The sequence below is a fragment of the Panthera uncia genome, chromosome D4 (genome assembly GCF_023721935.1).
Source record: "Panthera uncia isolate 11264 chromosome D4, Puncia_PCG_1.0, whole genome shotgun sequence".
NCBI classification, from domain to species: domain Eukaryota; kingdom Metazoa; phylum Chordata; class Mammalia; order Carnivora; family Felidae; genus Panthera; species Panthera uncia.
Genome location: NC_064807.1, coordinates 77,989,336 through 78,014,321, shown reverse-complemented (window position 1 = coordinate 78,014,321; position 24,986 = coordinate 77,989,336). Strand labels below are relative to the sequence as shown.

Here is a 24,986-nt window from a genome sequence, read left to right as displayed (position 1 = left end):
TTATTTCACATATAAGGATAAACCCAGACAGAGGGGAAAGTGACTTGCCAAAGATCATGCTGCTGGAGGGAGACAAAAGCGGGGCTTGTATTAAGGATTCTTTTTTTTCCACTTTGGTTTGCTTTTTCTTTTTTTCATTTTGTCATAAATGTATACATAAATATTGAAAATATAAATATAAATGTATACTCAAGATGTCATAAATTTACAACACTCTCCCACCCCTATCTGATTTTCTCACATGGCCACAGTCTTACCCCCTTCCCTTGGTAGTTTTTATATACTCGCTTTTGAGAGGCAAGTGGCAAAAGTTCAGGGAGATTGAGATTAAGTGACTTCAAATTAGTAGTAGAATTAGGACTAGAACCTGGGTCTCATGATTCTGAATTCTTTCTACTACACCGTACTGGCCCTTAATAAGCATCTCCTTTCTTTCTCTGAAAAAATGACAGTGTGCTGTTTACAGCATAGCAAACAATATAATTAATTTGATTGATTGATTCAACAAAATTTATTGAGCACCTACCATGTGATAGGCACTGGGGATGTAATAGGTGGTATAAAGCTTGCATTCTAGTGGGAGAAGCAAATGATGGGTGGATGAATGAACCAATGAATGAATGAATAATATTAGGTGGCTATCAGTACAAGGAAGAAAAAAGTAGAGTCAGAGGATAAAGAAATGATGGGGCCTTACCCCAAAGTTGTAGAAAGTGAGAGGAAGCAAATTATGCAAATATCTGGAGAAAGAGTATTCCAGGTAAAGGCCAAAGTCATATTTTTGCCTCTCTGCAAGCTCAGTGGCCTGATCTTCTTTTCTTTTTAAAATATTTTTAATTAATTAATTTATTTCCAGAGAGACAGAGAGAGCGAGTGGGGTAGCAGCAGGGGAAGAGAGAATCCCAAGCAGGCTCTCTACTGTCAGTGGAGAGTCCAACGTGGTGCTCAAACTCACAAACCATGAGATCATGACCTGGGCCAAAACCAAGAGCCAGACACTTAACCAATTGAGCCACCCAGGCGTCCCTGGCCTGACCCTCTTAAACTGTTGAAAGAAAATAAGAAAAGTAGGATATATTTTTTTAAGAATGATTTTTTTATGTAAATAGATTGTGGTACTGATAAGCCAATAAAGACCAGAATCTGTATGAAGGGTGATTCCAAAGCCATCTTTTAGGGACTTCTAAATACTGAATACTTTATGTCTTATCACCACCACCACCACCACCACATGGACAATTCAAAATTAAAACAATATTAAACTGAAAAAGATAAAACTTACGAGAATGCTGAAATTAAAATAGCGTATTTTTCTAGATTTTTCAGATTGCATAACTCTTGCTATCTAGTCTAGTATAGCAATTGAAATTGTTAACCCAGGAAACGGGCTGCTTGGGTTCAATTCCTAATTCTGTAACTTAACTGTGTGACCTTTGGCAAGTAAATTATCAGTTTCTTCATCTGTAAAATGGGAGTAATAATAAGATCTTCCTCACAGAGTGGTTGTAGCACAAAGTGAGTATATCTATCTACCTATCTATCTATCTAGTTGTTAAAACAGTACCTAGCACAGATTTCAGGAAATGTATCTTATTATCAGCAAAACTTAACTTTTCTCATTTCCTCCTCTTCCTGGGTAAGCATTTGAGGAATTCAGATGACGGTTGGAAATCTGGAGATCTTTCCCCTCTTTTACAATTTGTTTGCTGCCAGATGCTTTAAAAGGACTTAATTGTTTCCAAATTAATTTCATTTGTTACCAAAGACTTCCTGACTTTTTAAACGTCATATTGTTGACAGGGGCCCGCAATAATTCTGCCAGGTGCCGTGGCAGGTGGTCTCCAGGCCTGTTCGGCCACGTGAATTAGTCCGTCACTGTGACCTTTTGGGTTGGAGCACACTTTTCTTTTCCTGTGTAATCACACATATGGCTCTCACTATCCAAATTAGCCACTTTCATGAAATATAACTAAGAGTTTATATTTGTAAGTGTTCTTTTAATAAACCAATGAAAATACACACACTTAAAAAATTTATTTCAAAAATCTATATAGACTCATTTGCATTCTTGTATAAACCATGTGAAAAACAATACTGGGAATAGCTTTTAACTCATTTTAGTCAAATTAATGAAACTTAACATTTATCGAGTACTAAGCACGCTAGGTGTTTTCATATACATATTCTCATTTAGTCCTTACTGCAAGCTGGTAAAGAAGGTGTTATTTTCACAGGTAAATTATTTTGGTCTTAGAAAGGGTTAGTGACTTTACCATGGTCAGATGACAGACTGGAATTCAATCCCTGGTGCCTTTGTCGCCTTCTTCATTGAGTAAATATATTGACCTTAGGTACACATTCCAGTCAACAGCATTCAGAGTCTCTCTTTGCTGCAGCGGCTCAGGGAAAGTGTTATTAGTACCTTTCTAAATGCTAACTAAATCTCCAGCTCTGTTTCTCAAGTCTTAATTCCAAGCTTCTTCTTCTTGGAAGCCATGCCGAAATTATCATAGATCACTAATAAACTTTGATTTAAAAATACCACTTTTGAGAAAATGTGCCTATTTGAATTTCTCAAGTGAGATGAAAAAATAAGAAACATGACGAAATGCAATCACCTAAAGATAACGGCCCTTTTTTTATCCTGTTTCAACAGGTATGTCATTTCAGCGCCAAAAATATTCCGTGTTGGAGCATCTGAAAACATTGTAATTCAAGTTTATGGATACACCGAAGCATTTGATGCAACAATCTCTCTTAAAAGTTATCCTGATAAAAAATTTAGTTACTCTTCAGGCTATGTTACTTTATCCATGGAGAATAAATTCCAAAACTCTGCAGTCTTAACAGTATGTATTTATTCTTCATTTTCTTTATACATACAGAATATTCTCAACAAAATGTGTACCAAGTTTGAATGTTGTAGAGATTTGGCCATTTATTATCACTCACCACTGTGTAATTATTAAATGATGTCAGTCACCCCTGATAATATGGATGAAACAGAAAACTCTAAATAGAAGAGTTGTATCTGATTTTTGAGCAATGCATGTAAATTGTAATGATCGTATTGAAAGGTAAAATTGTACTAATGCAAAAATATTTGGAAATGAAGTGAAAATACTAGCTAACTGTGAAAATTACCATTACAAAGAAATTGAAAAATATGAATATGCATCTTGATCTGTAATGCACTGCCTACAAAACCCCAACGATGCTATAGAACATTTGTTAGCTTGAACTCCAATATTCTGCAATTATAGCTTCCCAAACTAATAAAATTATTGGTTACCTGAGTAAACAGCTCCCATTGACAAACTGTATCATTCTGGATCAAATAACTTTTCCTTCTATGAAGATATTATAGTGTACCTTGGTTAGAGTAGTGTTTGCAGCCATTTCTTATTTAAAATTCTAACTAAAAATTACTTCCTGCTCAAAATGCTGTTTTAAATTCTGATATAGATTCTAAAGTAAACAACCAGAAAATCAAAGACAACTAGACGTGGAAGGGGCTCTGAAGCTCATTTAGACCAGTGTTTCTTTAAAATGAGCTCCTTAAAAAATAATTTATATTTGAAATTTTAAAAGAGCTTAAGATTAGAGGGGTGCCTGGCTGGCTCGGTCGGTAGATTGTGCGCTTGTGATCTCGGGGTTATGAGTTCAAGCCCCACGCTGGGTGTGGAGATTACTTGAAAATAATAAAATTTTAAAAAAATAAAAATAAAAAGCAAAAGAGCTTAAGATGAGAATTATATTGATATTCAGTATTTTGAATTTATTTCATAAATCTGTTTTGGTTTTATAATTATATAAAACTCATAAGCATAAGAAGATTACACTGGTCTGAGGTTTTACATATTTAAGTAACATTGTAATAAAAATAAATTTTTATTATATTATAAACAATAAAAAGTCAGCACTGAGAGTCCTCCAGAACATTTTATCCGTTATAAAAATTTTTAAGTTTATTTATTTATTTTTTGAGAGACAGAGAGACAGAGAGAGTGAGAGGGGGAGGGACAGAGAGAGAGGGAAAGAGAGAATCTCAAGCAGACTCCGCACTGTCAGCACGGAACCCGATGTGGGGCTTGAACTCACAAACCATGAGATAATGACCTGACCCAAAACAGAGTTGGATGCTTAACTGACTGAGCCACCCAGGCACCCCACATTTTATCCTTTAAATGGAGTCTGTATATTATTCAAGTTTGAGAAACACTGATCTAAATAAATTGTAACCAAATGTAGGAATTTTTTCATTAATGTTCTTGATTGCAAATCCTCTAATCTCTTAAATACTTCCAGTTACTAGGTTTATTAAGAATTAAAATTAATTTCCCAATTAATTTCAGTAGACACTCTTATATCTGATGTCACTGGCCACACATGTGTGGCTGTTACCTTTAAATTTAAATCAATCAAATTTGACTGCAATAAAAAATTCAGTTCATCAGTCACAATAACCACATTCCAAGTGCTCAAATAGCCACATGTGACCTGGCGACTACCATATCGGACAATGTAGATATTGAACATTTCCATCATCACAGAAAGTGCTCATGACTTGAGCAGACTTAGATAGTTAATTCAAAGAGTAGATTAAGTAGGCAATCATAAAATTTGATGCATATCTTCGGCATTTAATTTTACATCGTAATGTGTCTTTGTTTGCCAATTGTTTGATGTTGTGCCAAAGTCTTTTCTTTAAGCATGGGCACCCTGGTTGGAGTGTCAAATCTTATTTATTATGCATTGCACCTTTAACAAATCATCTTTGTTTACAGTTTCTGTTTCTTTAAAGCAGAGAAAGAATGTAAAGACACTTGTAAAGCAATCTGAGTGCAGTCTTTATAGGTTTTTACTGTCTTCCAAACTTTGACAGTGATCTCACAGATTTAATTCCACGGGTGTTGGTTTTAGGGATTAACTTTCACCCCATGTCTCCAAAGCCTGAGTTTTCATAGAAACACTTTTCTTTCTTTTATTACTCTTTATGTATTATATTTGCATATCATGCAAACATATGTAAAGTAATTACAATTACATACACCAAATGAGAAAGCAGGCAGGTCAACCCGTGGGGGCAGAAGGATAGAGAGAGTACAAAGTGTCCTGAACATCAGGCAGGATGTGGCACTGAGGGACTGGAGAGCACGGGCTAATCCAGTGAGCTGATGAAATGAACGTTTGTTAAGAAGCTTCTATAGTAGCAGTTTTATTAAGGGTATATAAAATTTAGGAAACATGGAAACCAAAAGACTTTTAATTGCTTAAGGCTAAATCCTGACTATGATATTTGACATGACACACTTTGGGTAAAATTTATTCAGTATTCTGTCTCCTCTACGACTTTTAAATGGTTAAATACTCATACCCATTTTTTTGTTCTATTGAAATGACAGTAGGACTCAGAAAATCAACAGTTTTTATAACCTAAAAACTATAGTCCATCAACATTTTCTTTAACAGGTACAACCCAAACAGTTGTCTGGAGGACAGAACCCAGTTTCACATGTGTATTTGGAAGTTGTATCGAAGCATTTTTCAAGATCAAAAAAAGTGCCAATAACCTATGACAATGGATTTCTCTTCATTCATACAGACAAGCCTGTTTACACTCCACAACAGTCAGGTAGGGTATAAGATGCCTCTTCCTCTGTGGTGGAGAGGGGGGGATTAACATTATACTGTAGAGTTTTTTTTTACACTTGAAATTAAATGGACACAAGTTTCCCACTTGATCAAAAGAGTCTCAATTCCCAATGACTTCTATATTTATAAATAGCATTTTAATCTAAAATTTATATAGAAATTACTAAATACACCATTTAAGTATAAATTTTAAATTCGTATGGAAAGTACAAAATGGACCATTATATAATCTGCCCCATTAGTTGTTTCCATGGAGAAAAAAGCTTTTTTAAAAATTGTGAAATATTGTGTTATATTTTATTTATTAAACAAGTAGAAGATGTAATTGCAAATATAATTTTGGAAATGAGAAAATAATTTATTATGGAGCCATGTTCATTTTTTAAAAAGTTCCTTTGACTTTGGAGCTATTCCTCAAATTCAGAAAACAAATCCAACCCTAGGGAATCAGATGATTCAGCAAAGAATAAATTAGATAACAGATATATGGATATTAATTTTCTGAGGGACTCTACTTAAGAAAGTTTCTAATAGAATATTGCTTCATATTCGTGGTTCCTCTGTTAGTGGGAGAAAGGGCAGGATAGCAGGCAACATTCTATGACTGATGGATGACTGGATTTATTCCCAGTGAACCAAAAGTAAAACTCAAAAAAGTGTAGGGGTGCCTGAGTGGCTCAGTTGGTTGGGTGTCTGACTTTGGCTCAGGTAATGATCTCACAGCTCGTGAGTTCAAGCCCCGTGTCAGGCTCTGTGCTGACAGCTCGGACCCTGGAGCCTGCTTCAGATTCTGTGTCTCCCTCTCTCTCTGCCCCGCCCCTGCTTGCGCTCTGTCTCTCAAAACTGAATAAAGGTCACATGTCTGCAGTCAGTTGACTCCTCTGTATCTTCTTCTCACTATCGTTAACTTTTGAGTACATCAAAGATAGCATTATAAGAGAGCTACATGTGGGAGGGGAGTTTATGGACTTTCAATAATGTTATTGTTGGTGAAGGACAGGGGGAAGGGTAGAGGGACCAGCCAGCTTTGTGGAAATGCTTTTCACACAGTGCATACTTGCTAAATGTTGGTTGATGTTGGTGATGACAGTAGTAGGAAGGAACAGGCCTAACTGTGACCACTGCACTAGGGGTTCCTGTTCAGACAAGCTCAGAAAGGAAAGGCCTAGAAAGGGTGGGATATTGCTGTCAGCTTGGACAGATGGTCATTGGCAGAGTAATAGCATCTCTTGACTCCAGGAAGAGGACTTAGTATGTACATAGAGCCCATAAAGCTTGGGCCCTTTAAAACATAATCATACCTTGGGGTGCCTGGGTGGCTCAGTCGGTTAAGCGACCGACTTCAGCTCAGGTCATGATCTTGAAGTCCGTGAGTTCAAGCCCCACATCTGGCTCTGTGCTAGAAGCTCGGAGCCTGGAGCCTGCTTCGAATTCTGTGTCTCCCTCTCTCTCTGCCCCTCACGCACTCACACTCTGTCTCTCTCTCTCTCTCAAAAACAAACATTAAAACATAATCATACCTAGAAACAGACATATCTTTGCCCTTGTCCTCCTCTTATATCAAAGGACTAATTTAGGAGATTAGACACTCTGGAGCCAGATTGTCTGGGTTCAAACCCCAGCTTGGGCTGTTGTGAGCTCTATGACCCTGCACGTGTTACTCAACCTCTCTGAGCCCCACTTTCCTCATCTGTAGAATAGAGATAATACTAGAACTTACCTCACAGAATCGTTGTAAGAGATAAGTGAATTCATATGGATAAAGCACTTAAGACAATGCCTAGCTCAGAGTAAGCACTAGGGAAGTGTTTTCCATTACTATTTGATCTGTGGAATAGCACAAAGCCTCATTTACACAGAAGAAAAAAAATTACTTAAAAGTAATTCTCTTAGAACTGATTAAATCTTGTTATTTCTAGCTCTCATGTCTTGATCCACACATTTAATCTGAAGATCCTTGAGGGATTTAGTGTAACCATCTTTAAGGCTAAAGGCTTAAGTCTTCAAGGCTTTGTAGGTTAAGGACTTCAGAATATTAACCAAAATCCTTCAATTCCATACAACCTGTGTCCTGCCTTCCCCTCCAGCCTTATCACCCACCATGCTCCCCCTCATCTGTGGAAACCAGTCAAACTGACCTCTTTCTAGCTGCTTTCTCACACTACGTTCCTGCCCATATTAAAGCCTGTATATCTCTGCCTGGTACATGCATGCCCCCCCACCCCCGCCTGCCTTATTAACACCCACTCGATTCCCACATGTTATCCATAGAGCACGGCCTTCTCTGACCTCTATGACTGCTTCAGATCTCCCTCTTCTATGCTCTCAGAAAGCCAGGCAGTGTCTTCGTAGTGCTTCTCACCCTGGATTGCACATACACTTGTGATATCACGGGTTCGCTCTCTCCTCCACCCCGTGTCTGATTTTCTTACCGCCCTATCTCCAAGTCTAGCATCGTGTCGACACATAGAAGGCATTCAATACGCTTTTTTCAAAACCTAAGAAGCCATTATCTTTGGTACTAAAGAATTATATTGATCTTGCCTCCAATACACTGTTGCCATGAAGACAAGATTAATTTTCTAATCTAGACTCCAACTGGGTAAAAAGTAGATATGTAGCAGTTGTAGAAATAACAATACTAAAATAAAAGTAATAAGCACTCGTTGAGTAGTTATGATGCACCAGGCTGTGTAACAGCTTTGTCTCATTTGGCCCTCACAATGCTACAGAATGGATACCAGCAGTTCTGTTTTACAGATGAGGGAACTAAGATTTAGAGGGATTAAGTCTCTCACTCCAGGGCATGCTAGGAAGCGACCTTCCCAGGAATGAAACCAAAGTTTTGACCTCCAGAGTCTCCAGGGCCTGAGCTCTTAACTTTTTGTGACATACTGCATCTGGCAGCATCCCAGTGACACTCAGTCTGAACTGGGTATGTCCCTAATGCAGAAGGGAGGACACGAGGCAGAAGGGGGATGAGGGCAAGGGGGACAGCAGAGTGTGCGTGGCGGGGGGAGGGGGGGTGGGGGGGGGGCAGATTTACTGAACATTTTGCTTTGACCTTATTGAAACCAATTTTAGAGCGCTTAATGTGGCTTCTTTATGTAGAGCTTTGCATAATACTAACCCTTTAAAAGGATTATGGCTCCACTTCAATTTTATTTTGTGGCTAAAGTTTTGGTCATGAAATGATTTGAGCATCAGTAAATGAACATCAGGGAAATTACAATATGTCGTATTGGAAGGAACTAGATCAGCAGGTCTCAAGCAGTTAAGAGTTCAATTCTAAGCAGATGCATTTGCTTAAAAGGCAGGGAGGGATCTATTAGCTGGCGAAAACAAATGAAGAGAACTAATTGTTCCTGAGCCCTTGCCATTACACATTCAACAATGACAGAACAATGGTAGGATCTGGCTCAATGAATCTAATACCACACAATTCAAAGCTGCCATTAGCAACAATAAGGGATACTTTGGGGGCCTTGCTGGTTTTTATAAGTGCAAAAGTATATAATGTTGAAATCAAACTACCTAATTTTCCACTGAAATCTTCAACTCTTATACGAGACATTATATTCCCATATAACCATATGGTAGAGATCACTATGAAATTCTTTTTTTATTTACCATGAAATTCTTGGTAAACAGTGGCCTAATGTGTGTTCCCCAAAAAGTTGTATGGATATACATTTTAACAAAATGCCCTGTACTTTACTTTCACTAGGAAAAGTAGCTCTTTAAAGACATCCAAGAGAATTCTCTTTAAAAGAAAATAATCTTCAGTAATGTATATGTCTGTAAACTAACTTTTTCTTTCTTCTAAATATGGATTTTTTCTGTGTAGATTTTTGTGATTGAGTTTTTTTTAATTATACTCATCTCTTTTAAGGATGATTATTGTAAAAAAAATCAAAATACTCTTGTGTTTAATGGAGGTTTTGATAATATCAATTATTCTTACAGTAAAGGTTAGAGTTTATTCACTGAATGATGACCTGAAACCAGCCAAAAGAGAAACTGTCTTAACTTACATCGTAAGTATGTTATTTATTTAAATAATAATTTAGCTCATCTTCAGGATTAGGTATGTGGTTCCATAACTCTGCCCTAACCCCACACTAACTCATTCAATGTTTGGTAAACGGTTATTGAACATCTTCTGTAAGTATAACATTGTAAGTCTATACCTCGACAATAGATATATGTAAAAAAAACTCATAAAAATTAACTTTCAGCAGTTATGACTTTGAGCTAAACGCTTTAAATGTATCCTTCATGATTCCTTTCTTAAAATGCATCAATCAACCACTAAGAGTTGGTTGACTATTAATTGAATATTACATCTGAGATTTTTTATTTGTACCATTCAAGATAAAGAATTATAATCTGGGCCACTTACACTTAAGAAACTTAGAGTTTAGGGGCGCGTGGGTGGCTCAGTCAGTTCAGCATTCAACTCTGGATTTCTGCTCAGGTCATGATCTCTCGCGGTTCGTGAGATCGAGCCCCACGTCAGGCTCTGCGCTGGTAGTGGGGAGACTGCTTGGGATTCTCCCTCTCACTCTCTCTCTGCCTCTCCACAACTTGCTCTCCCTCTCTCAAAATAGATAAACATTAAAAAAAAAAACACCTTAGAGTTTAGTAACATACTAACACATGCGAAAAATAGTGTTAAAACATGAGATAAGTAAGGATCAGTAGTTATCAATCCTTTATCAGCCATAACATGCATAATAGAAGACATGCCTCCTGTGGTCTTACCAGTTTGTGTCACAGCCCTATAAAACTTTTGTGAGGAAGTAACACTCACCCATTAACAGCAGGTATATTAGTCATGGTCTTTCACAATAGGCTGCAGCCCCTTTTCTCCTACTAAAAAACCCTGTAAGATGAAAACCTTACCAGAACACAAGAAGGAGTGAACTACAGGGATAACTTGGAATGCTGTATAGCTTACAAAAATCATAAACCTTTAACAAACTTTAACCTCTGACTATGTGATAACGATTTACTTGTGAAACATCAGAGTGTGCCAAGAATGTGGCTGATAACTATTGATATAGACTGTAAACTCCAGCAGTCCAGAAAAGAGTTTAGGATGGCCAAGGGATGGGTCAAGGAAGAAGTGAGATTTGGACTAGGCCTGTAACAATTGAGCCAAATTGAGAGTGGTGGAGAAGACATGGGCAGGTTGCTAGAAAGGAACAACCGAGAACAGAATCAGAGGTGAAAGGAATTGGACAGGAAGAAAGCAATCTGATTCCAGAGCAGAGGCATCCCTGGGAAGAGAGGGGTCAATAAGATCTGAAAGTTAGAACAGGGCACCAGAGGCTTGAATAACCAGACCTGGAAGTTGAGAGTTGATGTAGCAGGTTGTAGGGAAGAACCCCTGCGGGTTTGCTGAAGAGACCAGGGAAAAGAATGGAGGGCAAATGTGTAGTCATGAGCACCACTACAGTAGAAGTGAAGGGATGTGCAGTAAGGGAATCCCATGCTGGGCTGCTGCAGAAACCTAGGTGCAAGGAGAGGTGTGGTAGCAGCAGCAGAAGAAATGCAGAGAGAGGCCCCTCAGACTGCCTGAATGAGGGTGAGGAGAGGAAGCCAGTGAGAGTGGCATTGACAGCCACTAGGAAGCCAATGTGAATTTACCAGTTTATAACGGGTCTGTGTGGGCTGGCTTGTCCTAAAACTATGAGCCTTTTCCTCTGGAACCAAGACTTGAGTTGAGGAATAGCTATACATACTGGAGTAGATACTACAGGACAAAACCACACTGGAGTATAAACCAAACAAATTATACAGTAGGGCCAATGGCACATGAGATCAGAGGGAAGGCTAAATGGAGGTGAGAGGGAGGGCTGAAGCGATCCTTTTCTGGAATAGAACAGGTTTCAATTAAAAGAGTGGACACAGATTTGTAAAAGTAGTGGAGAACTTCCTATGTAGGGAACAGGATGAGTTTTCCAATGGCAGCAGGAGGGAGTAAGAAATGAGATCGCAAATAAACTGGCCAAGTGGTATTGGGAGTCTGGGAGGGGACAGAGTGAGGAGAGGCAGTGTCAGCTCAAATGCCCTTTTTCTGTCAGAAAACACAAGAGGATGTGGACAGATGCTTTTTATTTTATTTTATTTCTCCCAGTTGAGCTTCAGTGCTGAAAAATCCTGGCACAAGGGAGACTGGATGCCAGTCATCCCATGTATAAGCTGCCCCAAGAAGAGAGGATTGAGGAATCTGATCCCAGAGCCACAGAGAATCTGTATACAGGAAGTGTCCCGAAAATAGTGCTCAAGAGAGATCATCATGGAAGCACTGGGTGGGACGAACTCCAGGGATAAAGAACAGCACAGAAGATATTTAGCTGCCATCCTGATTCTTGTTCAGAATAGGCCTTTGTACCTCGAGGGAAAAACACCTTAAAATCCTGGCCGTGAATTTCATAGTCATGGCACATGGTGGTAAATTTCTGGATTAAGGTCAAAATGGACCCCTACATGTAGTCCAAAGAAAATAAAAAAACCCTCCTTTCAATAATTTTCAAACCCACACATAGAAGGAAATTTATGGGGGAAGCTTTACGAAAACTTTCAAGTTTGATTAACCATTTTGGGTGTTTAATCAAGTTCAAAATGTCCATAGGGCACAATTCTAAAATGTCTTGCTAATAAAAGCATTTTATAGCATGTTTGCTTTGGAAAACTTCACATGAACAGATATGGAATTTGGGTTGTGGTACCTATAAAACCTGTAAGTTCACATTTGGTTAGTTATAACATCAGTTATTGTTACACTTCTTTTTTTAGTTATTACAACAGAAAGTTGAGTTTCTTCCAGATAATTGAGACTAGGATATGCCGAACACCAATATAAACCCCTCTCTCTCTCTCTCTCTCTCTCTCTGTCCTCCCTCCCTCTTCTTTCCCTCCTTTCCTCTCTCTCTTTGACTCTCTCTCCCTCTCTCTCCCTCTCTCTCCCTCCCTCTCCCTGTGGCAGGACATGGAGGAGAGGTTAAAAAGAGGGAGCTTAAATGAACCATATTTGCCTTTCACAACATTTAAGTGATCTTCCTCCTTCATATTTAATTTGGAAACATAGATATTCGTTAGTAAATATTTCCATAAGTCAAAGATAATATAAATCAATTGACTTGTTTAATGTGGCTTATGTGATTTGAGTTTGTTTGTTTTTATTCAAAGGATCCTGAAGGATCAGAAGTGGACATTATGGAAGAAAATGATTATACCGGAATCATCTCTTTTCCTGACTTCAAGATTCCATCCAATCCTAAGTACTTTAAAGTATTTGTTAATATAAGTTTTCTCTAAAAAGCACATCTGGAACTTTTGGTTGTGAGGCAGATAACCAGTCAAATGGAGCCACCTAGTGCTAACAAATGGTGTAAGCGTGAAAGAAAGGAGGCTGTGCAAAACAGTGCCCTTGTCATGAGCACCGGGTGATGCATGGAATGTTGAATCACTATATTATACACTGAAACTACTATAACGCTGCGTGTTAACTAACTGGAACTAAAATAAAATAAATAATGAAAAAGTAGAAAGACCCTAAAAAATGTTCTTAAACAAAAAGGGCACAACCTAAGTGTGAAACAAAATGTAAGTCTAATGAGAAGTGAGGCTCAGTTTCTGGCAAACAAAAACCTCCCACTTCTCATCAATCCTCTTTATATATAGAAATAAAAATTTGGGAGAGACAAAAATAGTCCCCAGGATTTTTTTTTTTTTTTCATTAAAACCATCAACCCTCTACCCTTCAAGGAACCTAAGAGACTATCAGTCTAAAAGGCTGGTATGGTCCCATGCCTTGCTCTGAGAGTTATAAAAATATTGGTCCTCTGTAGTCTTTGTCTGTGTAGACTACCAGAAGACAGATTTCAGGAGGGAGAGTGTTCTCAGAGCCATTTCTTTTCTTTTTTCTTTTCTTTCTTTATTTATTTAGGCCTCCTGTGAAAAGGATTTAAGGTGGCGCCTAGGTGGCTCAGGTGGTTAAGCATCTGACTCTTGATTTCAGCTCAGGTCATGATCTCATGTTCATGGGTTCAAACCCCATGTGCAGAGCCTACTTGGAATTCTCTGTTTCTCCTTCTCTCTCTCTGCTTCTCCTCCCATGCTCCTTCTCTCTCTTTCTCTCTCTCAAAATAAATAAGTAAACATTTTAAAAATGGATGTAAGAACAGTTTAAACTGCTCAGTGTAATAAAATGAATTCAATGTAATAAATATTTAGTGAGCATCTTCCTGGTATGTGCAAAGCACATAGGGAATGAATACACAAAATGGAAATGAATAATCTACAGTCCGTGTCTTCATGGAAATTATAATAGAGCAAGACAAATAAGTGTACTTATATCTACCCTATGACCCAGCAATAGCACTGCTAGGAATTTACCCAAGGAATACAGGAGTGCTGATGCATAGGGGCACTTGTACCCCAATGTTTATAGCAGCCCTTTCAACAGTAGCCGAATTATGGAAAGAGCCTAAATGTCCATCAACTGATGAATGGATAAAGAAGTTGTGGTTTATATATACAATGGAATACTACTTGGCAATGAGAAAGAATGAAATATGGCCTTTTGTAGCAACGTGGATGGAACTGGAGAGTGTTATGCTAAGTGAAATAAGTCATACAGAGAAAGACAGATACCCTATGTTTTCACTCTTATGTGGATCCTGAGAAACTTGACAGAAGACCATGGGGGAGGGGAAGGGGGGAAAAAAAGTTAGAGAGGGAGGGAGTCAAACCATAAGAGACTCTTAAAAACTGAGAATAAACTGAGGGTTGATGGGGGGAGGGAGGGGGGGAGGGTGAGTGATGGGCATTGAGGAGGGCACCTGTTGGGAGGAGCACTGGGTGTTGTATGGAAACCAATTTAACAATAAATTTCATATTAAAAAAATAAAATCAATTTGAAAGTTAAAAAAAATAAATGGCTAAGTATAACTTTAAAGCAAAATCTCCTTATGGTCATTTTTCTGACCTCTGGAAGGGAGTTTGCAGTTAATTTGCTGTTTGCAATTAATTCACTGAAGATGTTCTAGAAATGTGAGTGAAGTTGGGGATTTAATTTTTATAATGCATACTTCCTTGAAAATATTACATGCTCTATCACACATAACTGATCTTATTATTTTATAACTATTATCATTTCTCCAACTTCATCTTGTGCCATTTGCTCCCTAACAGATTTTATTTATATCAGACATGGTAGCCCCTCACGATCACTACTTTTCTACCCCAGTACCTTTGCACATGGTGTTCCCTCTGCTTAGAATGTGCTTCACCTTGCTCTTCACAAGGCTGGCTTCCTCTCATTCTTTGGGACACAAAGTAAATGCTCCCTTTTCAAAGAGGCTATTCCTGGATGCACCATCTAATGTAGTCCCTCTCTCTTTCTCTTTTTTTTTTTTTTACTCTCTTATTTATTTACTTCATGGTACTTACCTCAATGTTACATTTATTTATATGCCTCTTTATTGTCTGTTTTTGCCCACTGTTACATTGTTAGCACTTCAACATAACAGGCACTTGGCAAATATTCATTGAATTGATGATGATGATGATGATGATGATAGTCACAATATTAAGTGTATTGATTGCATAACCAACATGCAAGATAAATAGCATTTTTCTCATTTCACAAATGAGGTTAAGCAACTTGCCCAAATCCAATTTGCCAGTAAATGGAAAAGTGGGAATTACAAATCTCTTGGACTGTAGCTCTATGAAGACAAATTCTTCCATTTTGTTCATTTTTATCTCCAGTTGTTTCTCCAGTGCTCAGTAAATATTTTTAAATAGAGGTTGTTAATTAAACCCAGGTCATTTTCCTCTTTAAATGAACCATGCTGGGGCGCCTGGGTGGCGCAGTCGGTTAAGCGTCGGACTTCAGCCAGGTCACGATCTCGCGGTCCGTGAGTTCGAGCCCCGAGTCGGGCTCTGGGCTGATGGCTCGGAGCCTGGAGCCTGTTTCAGATTCTGTGTCTCCCTCTCTCTCTGCCCCTCCCCCGTTCATGCTCTGTCTCTCTCTGTCGCAAAAATAAATAAAAAACGTTGAAAAAAAAATTAAAAAAAAAAAAAATAAAATAAATAAATAAATAAATGAACCATGCTTTGTCTCTAACCATAACTTCTTTTATGTGAGGTGTGCACTGTATCATCTGGGTAAGCTCGACTTGTATCTTTCTACAAACATTGTCCTACTATAGTGCGGATTTTAGTATTATGTTAGTATAATTATGGTTTAGATTAATTAAGTTAATCCTCAAGTTTCACAAGCTCTTCAAATCAAAGCCATTGACTAGATTAAGACAAAATTCCTGAAAAAAATAACAATATATGAAGAACTAATTACCAATTTCTATTGTCCTGAAAATGCTCAATTATTTGTTACTTAAAGTTCTACACAAATAAAATACATTACGTAGGCTAAATGCATCTCTACTTACTTTCTCCTCTTTATTTTTTTTAACATTTATTTATTTTTGAGACAGAGAGAGACAGAGCATGAGCCGGGGAGGGTCAGAGAGAGAGGGAGACACAGCATCTGAGGCAGGCTCCATGCTCTGAGCTGTCAGCACAGAGCCCCACGCAGGGCTCAAACTCACAAACCGTGAGATCATGACCTGAGCCAAAGTCGGACACTTAACTGACTGAGCCACCCAGGCGCCCCATTTTCTCTTCTTTAAAACACGAATCGATTGGATTTCCTCTGGGCAAATTAAAACTACCTGATGACTTCCATAATTTTAAATATTTTGCTTCCACAGATACGGTGTGTGGACAATCCGAGCTAAATATAAAGAGGACTTTTCAACGACTGCAACCGCATATTTTGAGATTAAAGAATATGGTAATTTGTGATAATTAAAAGCTTACCTGTAAAAAAATTAGTGTTTGTGCACTAATGCTTTCCATTAGTGAACTTACGGCAGAATCAGTCCCAGATGAAGAGGCAGCCCGGCTGGCATGGTTGTAAACAGTGGCTGGGGGCGGGGACGGGGGGGGGGGGGGGGGGGGGTGTGTTCTCATTGTTGGAAGGCCTAGGCTCTGGCTCTAGCATGCCTTTGTTACCCTCCAATAAGCTCACAAACCTCTCTGGACTTGTGTTCCTCATCAGAGAGACAGAAGAGACCTAGTCCCCCAGGGAGCTTGACTAATGACGGTCAAAAATTATGATTTTAGGAGAAGCTTAAGTAGGCTGAGATGAAGTGAGCAGAACCCAGTAAGACGAATGATTTACTCAAGTCATTAAAACCAACTGGTGCGAGAACGAGAGCAATTGGGTTTGCATCCCCCAAGTTCAGTGCTATTTTCCTTCTGGCTCACTAATCCCTAATATATTTATCTGAAAACTTAAGATATTCTTATTTCGAAATCAATCGTATTAATGGACTAATAATTAACATATAAATAGCTTATCTTTCCATTCTTATAGTTGTTTACTAGAGTATTTATGTGCTTTGATATCAAATTTAACTTTGTTTTGCTTGAAGTCATTTTTTATTCCTCCAGGAGACTCATAATAATATGGAGAATAAATCCACAGATGTTAACGATTGGCAAACAAAACAGTGACAAAAAATAACTTGTTATGCTGAAACAATTTCAAAGGTTCTAGCCTCTCAATAACCTATAAGCCTACCTGATCCCACTCCCTCCAAGTATGTTTGCTGCTTCTCGTGTATATCTAGAATTCATCCACCTCTTACCATCTGAGACCATCCTCATCCATTCATCACCAGGCTCCCCTCACTCCCCGGACTACTGCAAAAGTCTCCTAATTGCTGTCCCTTCTTCCAAGCTATTCTCACTTGGTATTGGCCAAAATAATCTTGAAATGCAAATCTCATCATGTTATTTCTCTATTGAAAAGTCCCCAATAGCTCCTTGTTCCTTTGCTAATCGAAATCAAAATCCTTATTTTGAGCTGGCCCCTGCCTACCTCCTCTGCAGCCTCATTTTATACCATTCATCCTCTTATTTCCCTCCAGCAGTGGTGACTTTGGACACAATGTTCCACCTGCCCAGAACATTCTTCCCCTGCCCCACTACCTAGCCAACTCCTACTCATGTTTCAAGTCTCAGCTGAAAAGCCATTTATTCAGCAAATCTGTTCCTAACTTCTCTTTCCTGGGAAGGATTCTCTGTAATGTATATTGGTTTTCATAACTGTGGTATAGGTGTTTTTCTGTGTAATTATTTGCTTACCACTGTCTTTACTGTTTGACTAATGAGCTCATTAAGGACAAGGTTTGTATCTTTCTGTTCACTGGGATATCCTTGTCAATAGGAGCATGCCTGCCACATAGCAAATAGGTATTAGATGAAAGGATGAAATGTTTTCCTCCATGTCATATCAGAGAGAACACACCTGCCTTCATCTTTGGTAAAATAGGGAATGCACCCTAGAGCAACAAAGTGCATTCCTCTTTATTTCCATTTTGTCAGCACAGAGCCCAATGTCAGGCTCAATCCCATGAACCATGAGATCATGATCTGAGCCGAAACCAAGAGTGGAACACTTAACTGACTGAGCCACCCAGGCGCCCCAATTACCCAATTTTCTATTAACAGTTTCAGTGGTTAATAGAACTAGAATCTATGGGAACCCTGGGTGGCTCAGTTGGCTGAGCGTTGAACTCTTGATTTTAGCTCAGGTCATTATCTCATGGTCATGGGATCAAGCTCACATTGGGCTCTGCACTGGGCATAGAGCCTACTTGGGATTCTCTCTCTCTCTCTCTCTCTCTCTCTCTCTCTCTCTGCCCCTCCCCCACTCGAGCACTCTCTCTTTCTCTCTCCCTCAAGAAAAAATTAATAAAGAATCCATAAGCCCTGGTACACAGCTTTAGTATAAAGAGAAGGCAGTGCCCTTTTGACAGGTGAAATTCTTTTTTCTTGAGCAATCAAGATACCAGAGAGAGACAGAGAGAGACAGAGAGAGGGAAAGAAATCCTTCCTGTCTACCCTAATTTTAAATTTTGCATGAATGTTCTTTCTTTTAGCTAATTATAAGCTTTCTCTTCTTGACTAAAGTCAAAGTTTTATGTTGGAATTTGGAGACTGGATGGGTTTATCTACAAGACAAAAAAGGGAACTGTTAAATCAGCCAGAATTTTCCTCTTCTATTTTAAACTTAACAAAACTCATGGAGCATATATTATGCTTAAGACTCATGAGAAGCGTGGGAGGGGGAGAGATACAAAGATACATAGAGTATAGCCTTTTTGGTTTTCAAGGAGCTTATACTTTAGTGAATAAATGCTGTAATCAAAGTATAAGCAAAGTGCTTCTGGTACACAGAGCTGGATAAACCTCTGATGGGTAGAGTAGGAGGTGTCCCAGAGATATTGCTGACAGTGATGAGAAGGAGGATGACGATGGCAAGGTGGATGTTGTATTGATGTCACAGCTTGTCTAACTATACCGGAAAGAAGGCTACTCTAATTTAAATGGTAAAATTGCCTCTTTGTTTTTATTTTCAGTGTTGCCACATTTTTCTGTCTCAATAGAACCAGAAAATAGTTTCATTGGCTATAAGGACTTCAATGATTTTGAAATTACTATAAAAGCAAGGTAAGAAAGTTTTCTTTTTTCTTTCTTTTTTTTTTTTTTCAGATCATCCAGTTAAATTGAGTGCTAACTCTTATTGGTGATAGTTGCCCAAAGTGAGAAGTGTGATTCCTCCATCCACTTTATTGAGATATTGTTGACATGTAACATTGTGCAAGTTTAAGGTGTACAATGTGTTGATCTAATCTGCATATATATTGCAGAGATCTGTGATTTACTGGCAGTGTTTTTCGTGACTTTGGGATTGACTGAGGAAACATTGGGCTTATAGTTTATTTGTTTTGATTTTTTGCTGATTCTGATTTTAGTTTTGTTGGTTACTCAACAGCAAAAACTCCTAAAGTTTTAAGTTCAATGTGTGTGTTTAGGAACCAGCATGACATAAGGATATTGGGGTTGAGATGTGAAGAGTTTACTTCTCGTCATTTTTTAATGGCTTAATCAACCAGCTAATGCTGCATGACCTCTTCAAGACCCAATGCTTTAAAACCACAACCATTTACAACACAGCTGGGCAGTTCTGCTGATCTGGGCCAGGCTGAATGTAAGCGGTGCTCCCCCGTGTGCCTGGGGTCGGTTGGCAGCTCACCTGGGGGCTGGCTGGTCTAGGGAGGTCTTATTTTCATGCCTAGCAGTTGACTTAGATTGACTGAAAGTACAAAGATAATTGGACTATGTGTATCTTTCATCATCCAGCAGATCTGTCTGTAGTAGCAGCAATGCTCAGAGAAAGAATATGGAAGGCATAAAAGTCCATCACTTCTACCACGTTCTTTTGTCCAAAGCAAATTACAAGACCAGCCCAAAGGAAACAGATTTCTTTTACACCTTTTACCCACAAGGAGCTCCAAAGTGGTAGATATATGGGGCAGTGGAGAACTGGAGTTAGTTTTGCAAGCAATCTCCCACAAAAGCTCAGGTCATTTAAAAATGACAATATAATATCATTATTAGTAACAATAACCAATTTGCATAACTATATGTGTTGGGCATCTTTCTAAGTACTCTGTATATATTAGCTTACTTAATCTTTATGAAATCGCTATGAGATAGTTACTATTTCTGTCCCCATATTACAAATGAAGAAACAGAGGTACATGAATGTTAAGTAATTTGCCCAAGATCTCACAGCTAGGAAGTCCCATGGTCTGTCTGGTTTCAGGGTTCAGGCCTTTCAACCCTATCCTACACTGCCTTTCTTAGTAGCATTTATTCCTAAAATAGAGTGTTACTTAGTCTAAACCAACATAAAGACTCATCTGACAGAGAATTAACAAAGTGACTTCTTGTAGTTTATTTTTTTTAATGTTTTATTTATTTTTGAGGGACAGAGAGACACGGTACGAGCTGGGGAGGGGCAGAGAGAGAGGGAAACGTGGAATCCACAGCAGGCTGCAGGCTCCGAGCTGTTAGCACAGAACCCTATGTGGGGCTTGAACCCATGAACTGCGATATCATGACCTGAGCTGATGTCGGACGCTTAACTGACTCAGCCACCCAGGCACCCCAACAAACTGACTTCTTTTAATGGAGGAACTTACTTTACGTGTGCAGACCACGGATAAGGGAGGTTAACTCTAGCTAGAGTATTGTTTTCTATGCAGCAAGTTTCCTTTAGCCTCTCTTTAGTTCTAAACTAAAAAAAGGAAATACAAAGTTAGAATGTTAAAAAAGAACTTATCTCCTCTAACAATGAGATTGAGCGTGCTGCTTCCAAAGGTGTCAAAGAAGGTAGGGCACAGTGCTTCACTGATACCAAAATCATCAAGGAAGCAGTGTTTCCTGATCCCGGACCTGAGGTCTTTTGATCTCCTCAAGCAAGATCCGTTTTTTTCATCTAGCACAGAGTCATAAAAATCCGCACTTCGGCTTTATTATTATAGCTTTATGAGGATGAGATATAATAGGGGATGGAAGACACTTTAAAGTGTATCGAGTGCTTTATGTAATTTCGAGTTGTTACATTTGATCTGAATTTTATTATTGTAACCATGTTAGCAAAACAATTCTATGGCATTATTGTTTGGCAGATATTTTTATAATAAAGTCGTCAATGAGGCTGAAGTTTATGTCACTTTCGGAATAAGAGACGACTTAAAAGATGATCAAAAAGAAATGATGCAAGAAGCCATGCAAAACACAATGGTAAGATGTTAAGACACGTGCGTTCACTTGTACCTAAAGATGCATCACAAAGGCTGGAGAAAAGTCACTTCCAAATCATCGAGTCCAACCCCCCATTTTACACAGGTGTGCAAGTCGAAGCTAAAATGCTCTCTTGGCTTCTCCTGAGCCTCAGGATGAAGTCCACTTTGCGTGACATCAGCATCCCTCACCAGCCTGTCTTCTGCTCTTTCCCCTTTCCCTCTCTCCTATTCGGGTCACTAGTTCCTGGAACTCTCACTAGTCTCTCTTGCCTCCAGATGTTTGCAGTGCCACTCCTGCCTGGGAATGCTCTGTCCCTTTGTGGCTTCTGCCTCTTTGTGGCCTGGCTAATCCCTTCCTACTCTTTAAGTCTCAGTGTTAACACCCTTTCTCTGAGAAGTCTTCCCTGACTCCCATAAATTAGGTTGGCTGCCCCTGCCAGCTCTCGAGCCTCCCTTACTGGAGTATGTTTTGTACTTTATTACAGTGTTCTCAACCAGAGACATTGTTTACCCCCAAGGGCACATTTGGCAATGTCCAGAAAACATTTGTGGTTGTCACAGCTGGGAAGGAGGGGGGTACTCCTGGCATTTAGTGAGTAGAGGCCAGCATGTTGCCAAATTCCCACAATGTGCAGAGCAGCCCTAACAACAAGTTATCCTGTCCAAAATGTCAACAGGGCTGAGACTGAGAAGCCCTTCTTTACTGCAATGGTTTACTTGCTTCTCTCTCATCCTCTACACTGAACCCTTTGTGGGTCTGAATTGTTCCCATTATATGCCCAGAGCCAACCTGGTTCCTGGCAAATGGCAGGTGCTCTATGAATATTTCTGAGTGAATGAACTCATTGGGAAGTTATTTGTTCATGGTCAAGGGCTAGTGGTTGCCGGAGCTCAGACTAGAGCCCTGGTCCCCTTATCCCTTGTTCAGTGTTCTTGACACTATACCTCAGATGATAAGGGCTCATGTCATTCTACTGATTCTTGTATATTCTTGTATACATTCTACTGATTCTTGTATATTCTTGTGGTTTGTATCATCTTGTGGTTTGTATTTAGCCTATAGTTTTCCAAAGAGTTCTATTTATTCAAGTTATAAATCAGACACCTCTTTTTAATGTAAGATTTTATGCTGGACACTGAGATTTGAAGGTAAATAAGACAAAAGTCCCTGGCCTCAAGCTACTGGATTTTAGAAGAAAAATAAGGCAACATCTATTTCACTGTTGTGGTTAATAATTAAATAATATGATATGACTTAACTCTATGTCCCTTTACCCATTGGGTGTTTTTAAGTTAGTGTTTCCATGTGTACGCAGTGAAGTCCAAATTAAATATCATAGAACCCAACAAACTCTCAGGAGCAAAAGTGAACTAAAAGCAGGCCCAGAAACATGGGTGACAACTCAAAGATTAGAAGAAGGAATCTGTGTCAGCTAGTATAAAAAACAAAAAACCAACAACAACCAACCTTGTTGAACCATATAGTGTTTAAGACTCTTCCTATACATCTACCCAAATTAAGTTAGAAAATAGTATTCTGGGCTCAACTGTAGACTCAATCATTGACTCTACTGGTGACAATAAACTACTCCTCTGACAGTTGCCTTCTATTTAGAAGGTAATAAAGGCAGATTTTGTTAATTTTTCCCTTCTCTGATGTCGGACGCTTAACTGACTGAGCCACCCAGGTGCCCCAACAAACCGAAATACCTCTTTCTGAAAATACCTCTTTCATTTTCTCTAAAATACCTCTTTCTTCTCTGAAATACCTCTTTCATTTTCCCTTTTCAAAAAGTTGATCAATGGAATTGCTCAAGTCACATTTAACTCTAAAATGGCAACCAAGGAACTGTCCTATGAAAGTCTGGAAGATTTAAACAACAAGTACCTTTATATTGGTGTCACAGTCATAGAGTCTACAGGTAAGTTTTTTTTTTCCTTGAATAATATTTAGACAGCATATTAAAAGTATAAATAATTTCTAAAATTCTTTCATATTTTATTTTCTTCCATAGCTAAATATTCCTTTTCATATCATTAAAAACAGATTAGAGTAGAGCTCTGCCACTCTATCATTGGGTCTCTATCACCCCATGTGCAAAAATGGGATAGCACTGCCCAGTTGACATCTTGAGTAGCCTAGCAGGCTATGTGACTTGAACATGTAGCACCCCAATGTTCTCACCTGGTAAGAATACAAATCTAAATGACATTAGGTATGTACAAATGTGTGATAAAATGCTATGCAAATGGAAGATACTGCATTATCATTTAGTCTCCTTATCCGTACAACGAATATACCACCTAAAGCCCCTCTCAGCTGTAATATTCAGGAATTCTATCTAAAATCAGAGATAATGGTTTTAAAATGGGTACAATAATAGCATACATATAGGGTTGTGGTGAGGATCAGAGAGTCAATATATGCAAAGCACGTAAAATAATACCTGTCAGCTAGTGAATACCATATAAGGTATTAGCCCCCTCCTCCCCCTTCCCCTCTATCTTCTTTTCTCCTCCCTCCTTCCCTCCCTCCCTCCCTCCCTCTTCCCCTCCTGCTCCCTCTTCTCCTTTTCCTCCTCCTCCTTCTTTCCACTTATTACTTTCTTAGCATCCTTAAAACTATTTAGTGCTCTCAACCCCGACTCCAGTGGTTTGTAATAGTCATTAAATATTACTCCAAATTCGGTCAATTTGTCTTACTTCTGGTGTCTTGATTACTGATGTTCTTTATATTTTCAGGTTTGTATTAAACCTCCAAACTAACTTGAACAAGTTATGTAACCACACTAGCCCCTCCTTTTTGTGGTGAAATGAGAGTTAGACCACATGATCCCTAAGGCCCCTTCCGCCTCTTTGTATTTGTCCTTGAAGGGTAGTAGAATGAAGAATGGCGATAATTGGGGCGCCTGGGTGGCGCAGTCGGTTAAGCGTCCGACTTCAGCCAGGTCACGATCTCACGGTCCGTGAGTTCGAGCCCCGCGTCAGGCTCTGGGCTGATGGCTCGGAGCCTGGAGCCTGTTTCCGATTCTGTGTCTCCCTCTCTCTCTGCCCATCCCCCGTTCATGCTCTGTCTCTCTCTGTCTCAAAAATAAATAAAAAACGTTGAAAAAAAAAATTAAAAAAAAAAAAAAAAAAAAGAATGGCGATAATTATCCAGTTACTGAGTACCTTGTATTTATCAAATGGTTGATAGATGTTGGAGAATGATACTCCTTGCCCAGGATATTACTTTCGACATTATTTTATTTATTTATTTTTTTAATTTTTTTTTTTTCAACGTTTTTTATTTATTTTTGGGACAGAGAGAAACAGACAGAGCATGAACGGGGGAGGGGCAGAGAGAGGGAGACACAGAATCGGAAACAGGCTCCAGGCTCCGAGCCATCAGCCCAGAGCCCGACGCGGGGCTCGAACTCACGGACAGTGAGATCGTGACCTGGCTGAAGTCGGACGCTTAACCGACTGCGCCACCCAGGCGCCCCATCGACATTATTTTAATGTTTGTTTTTTACTTTTATTTTTTCTCAATTTATTTCAAATAAATTCAGTTTAAGCTACATTTATGAGATATTCAAAGAGTGTTGCTAA

The 24,986-nt window shown here is 38.9% G+C and overlaps 1 protein-coding gene across 2 annotated transcripts in view; it reads left to right on the top strand.

Moving 5' to 3' along the window:
- The window catches only part of C5 (complement C5), an 88,324-nt gene that overhangs the window by 1,088 nt on the left and 62,250 nt on the right, over nt 1-24,986 (top strand). For both annotated transcript variants that reach the window (XM_049628082.1, XM_049628091.1), the window contains exons 2-9: nt 2,657-2,849; nt 5,473-5,635; nt 9,622-9,692; nt 12,853-12,944; nt 16,443-16,525; nt 19,161-19,251; nt 21,279-21,393; nt 23,191-23,317. In XM_049628082.1, the coding sequence (XP_049484039.1) occupies nt 2,657-2,849; nt 5,473-5,635; nt 9,622-9,692; nt 12,853-12,944; nt 16,443-16,525; nt 19,161-19,251; nt 21,279-21,393; nt 23,191-23,317 (935 nt within the window). The remainder of the gene's footprint in view (nt 1-2,656; nt 2,850-5,472; nt 5,636-9,621; nt 9,693-12,852; nt 12,945-16,442; nt 16,526-19,160; nt 19,252-21,278; nt 21,394-23,190; nt 23,318-24,986) is intronic.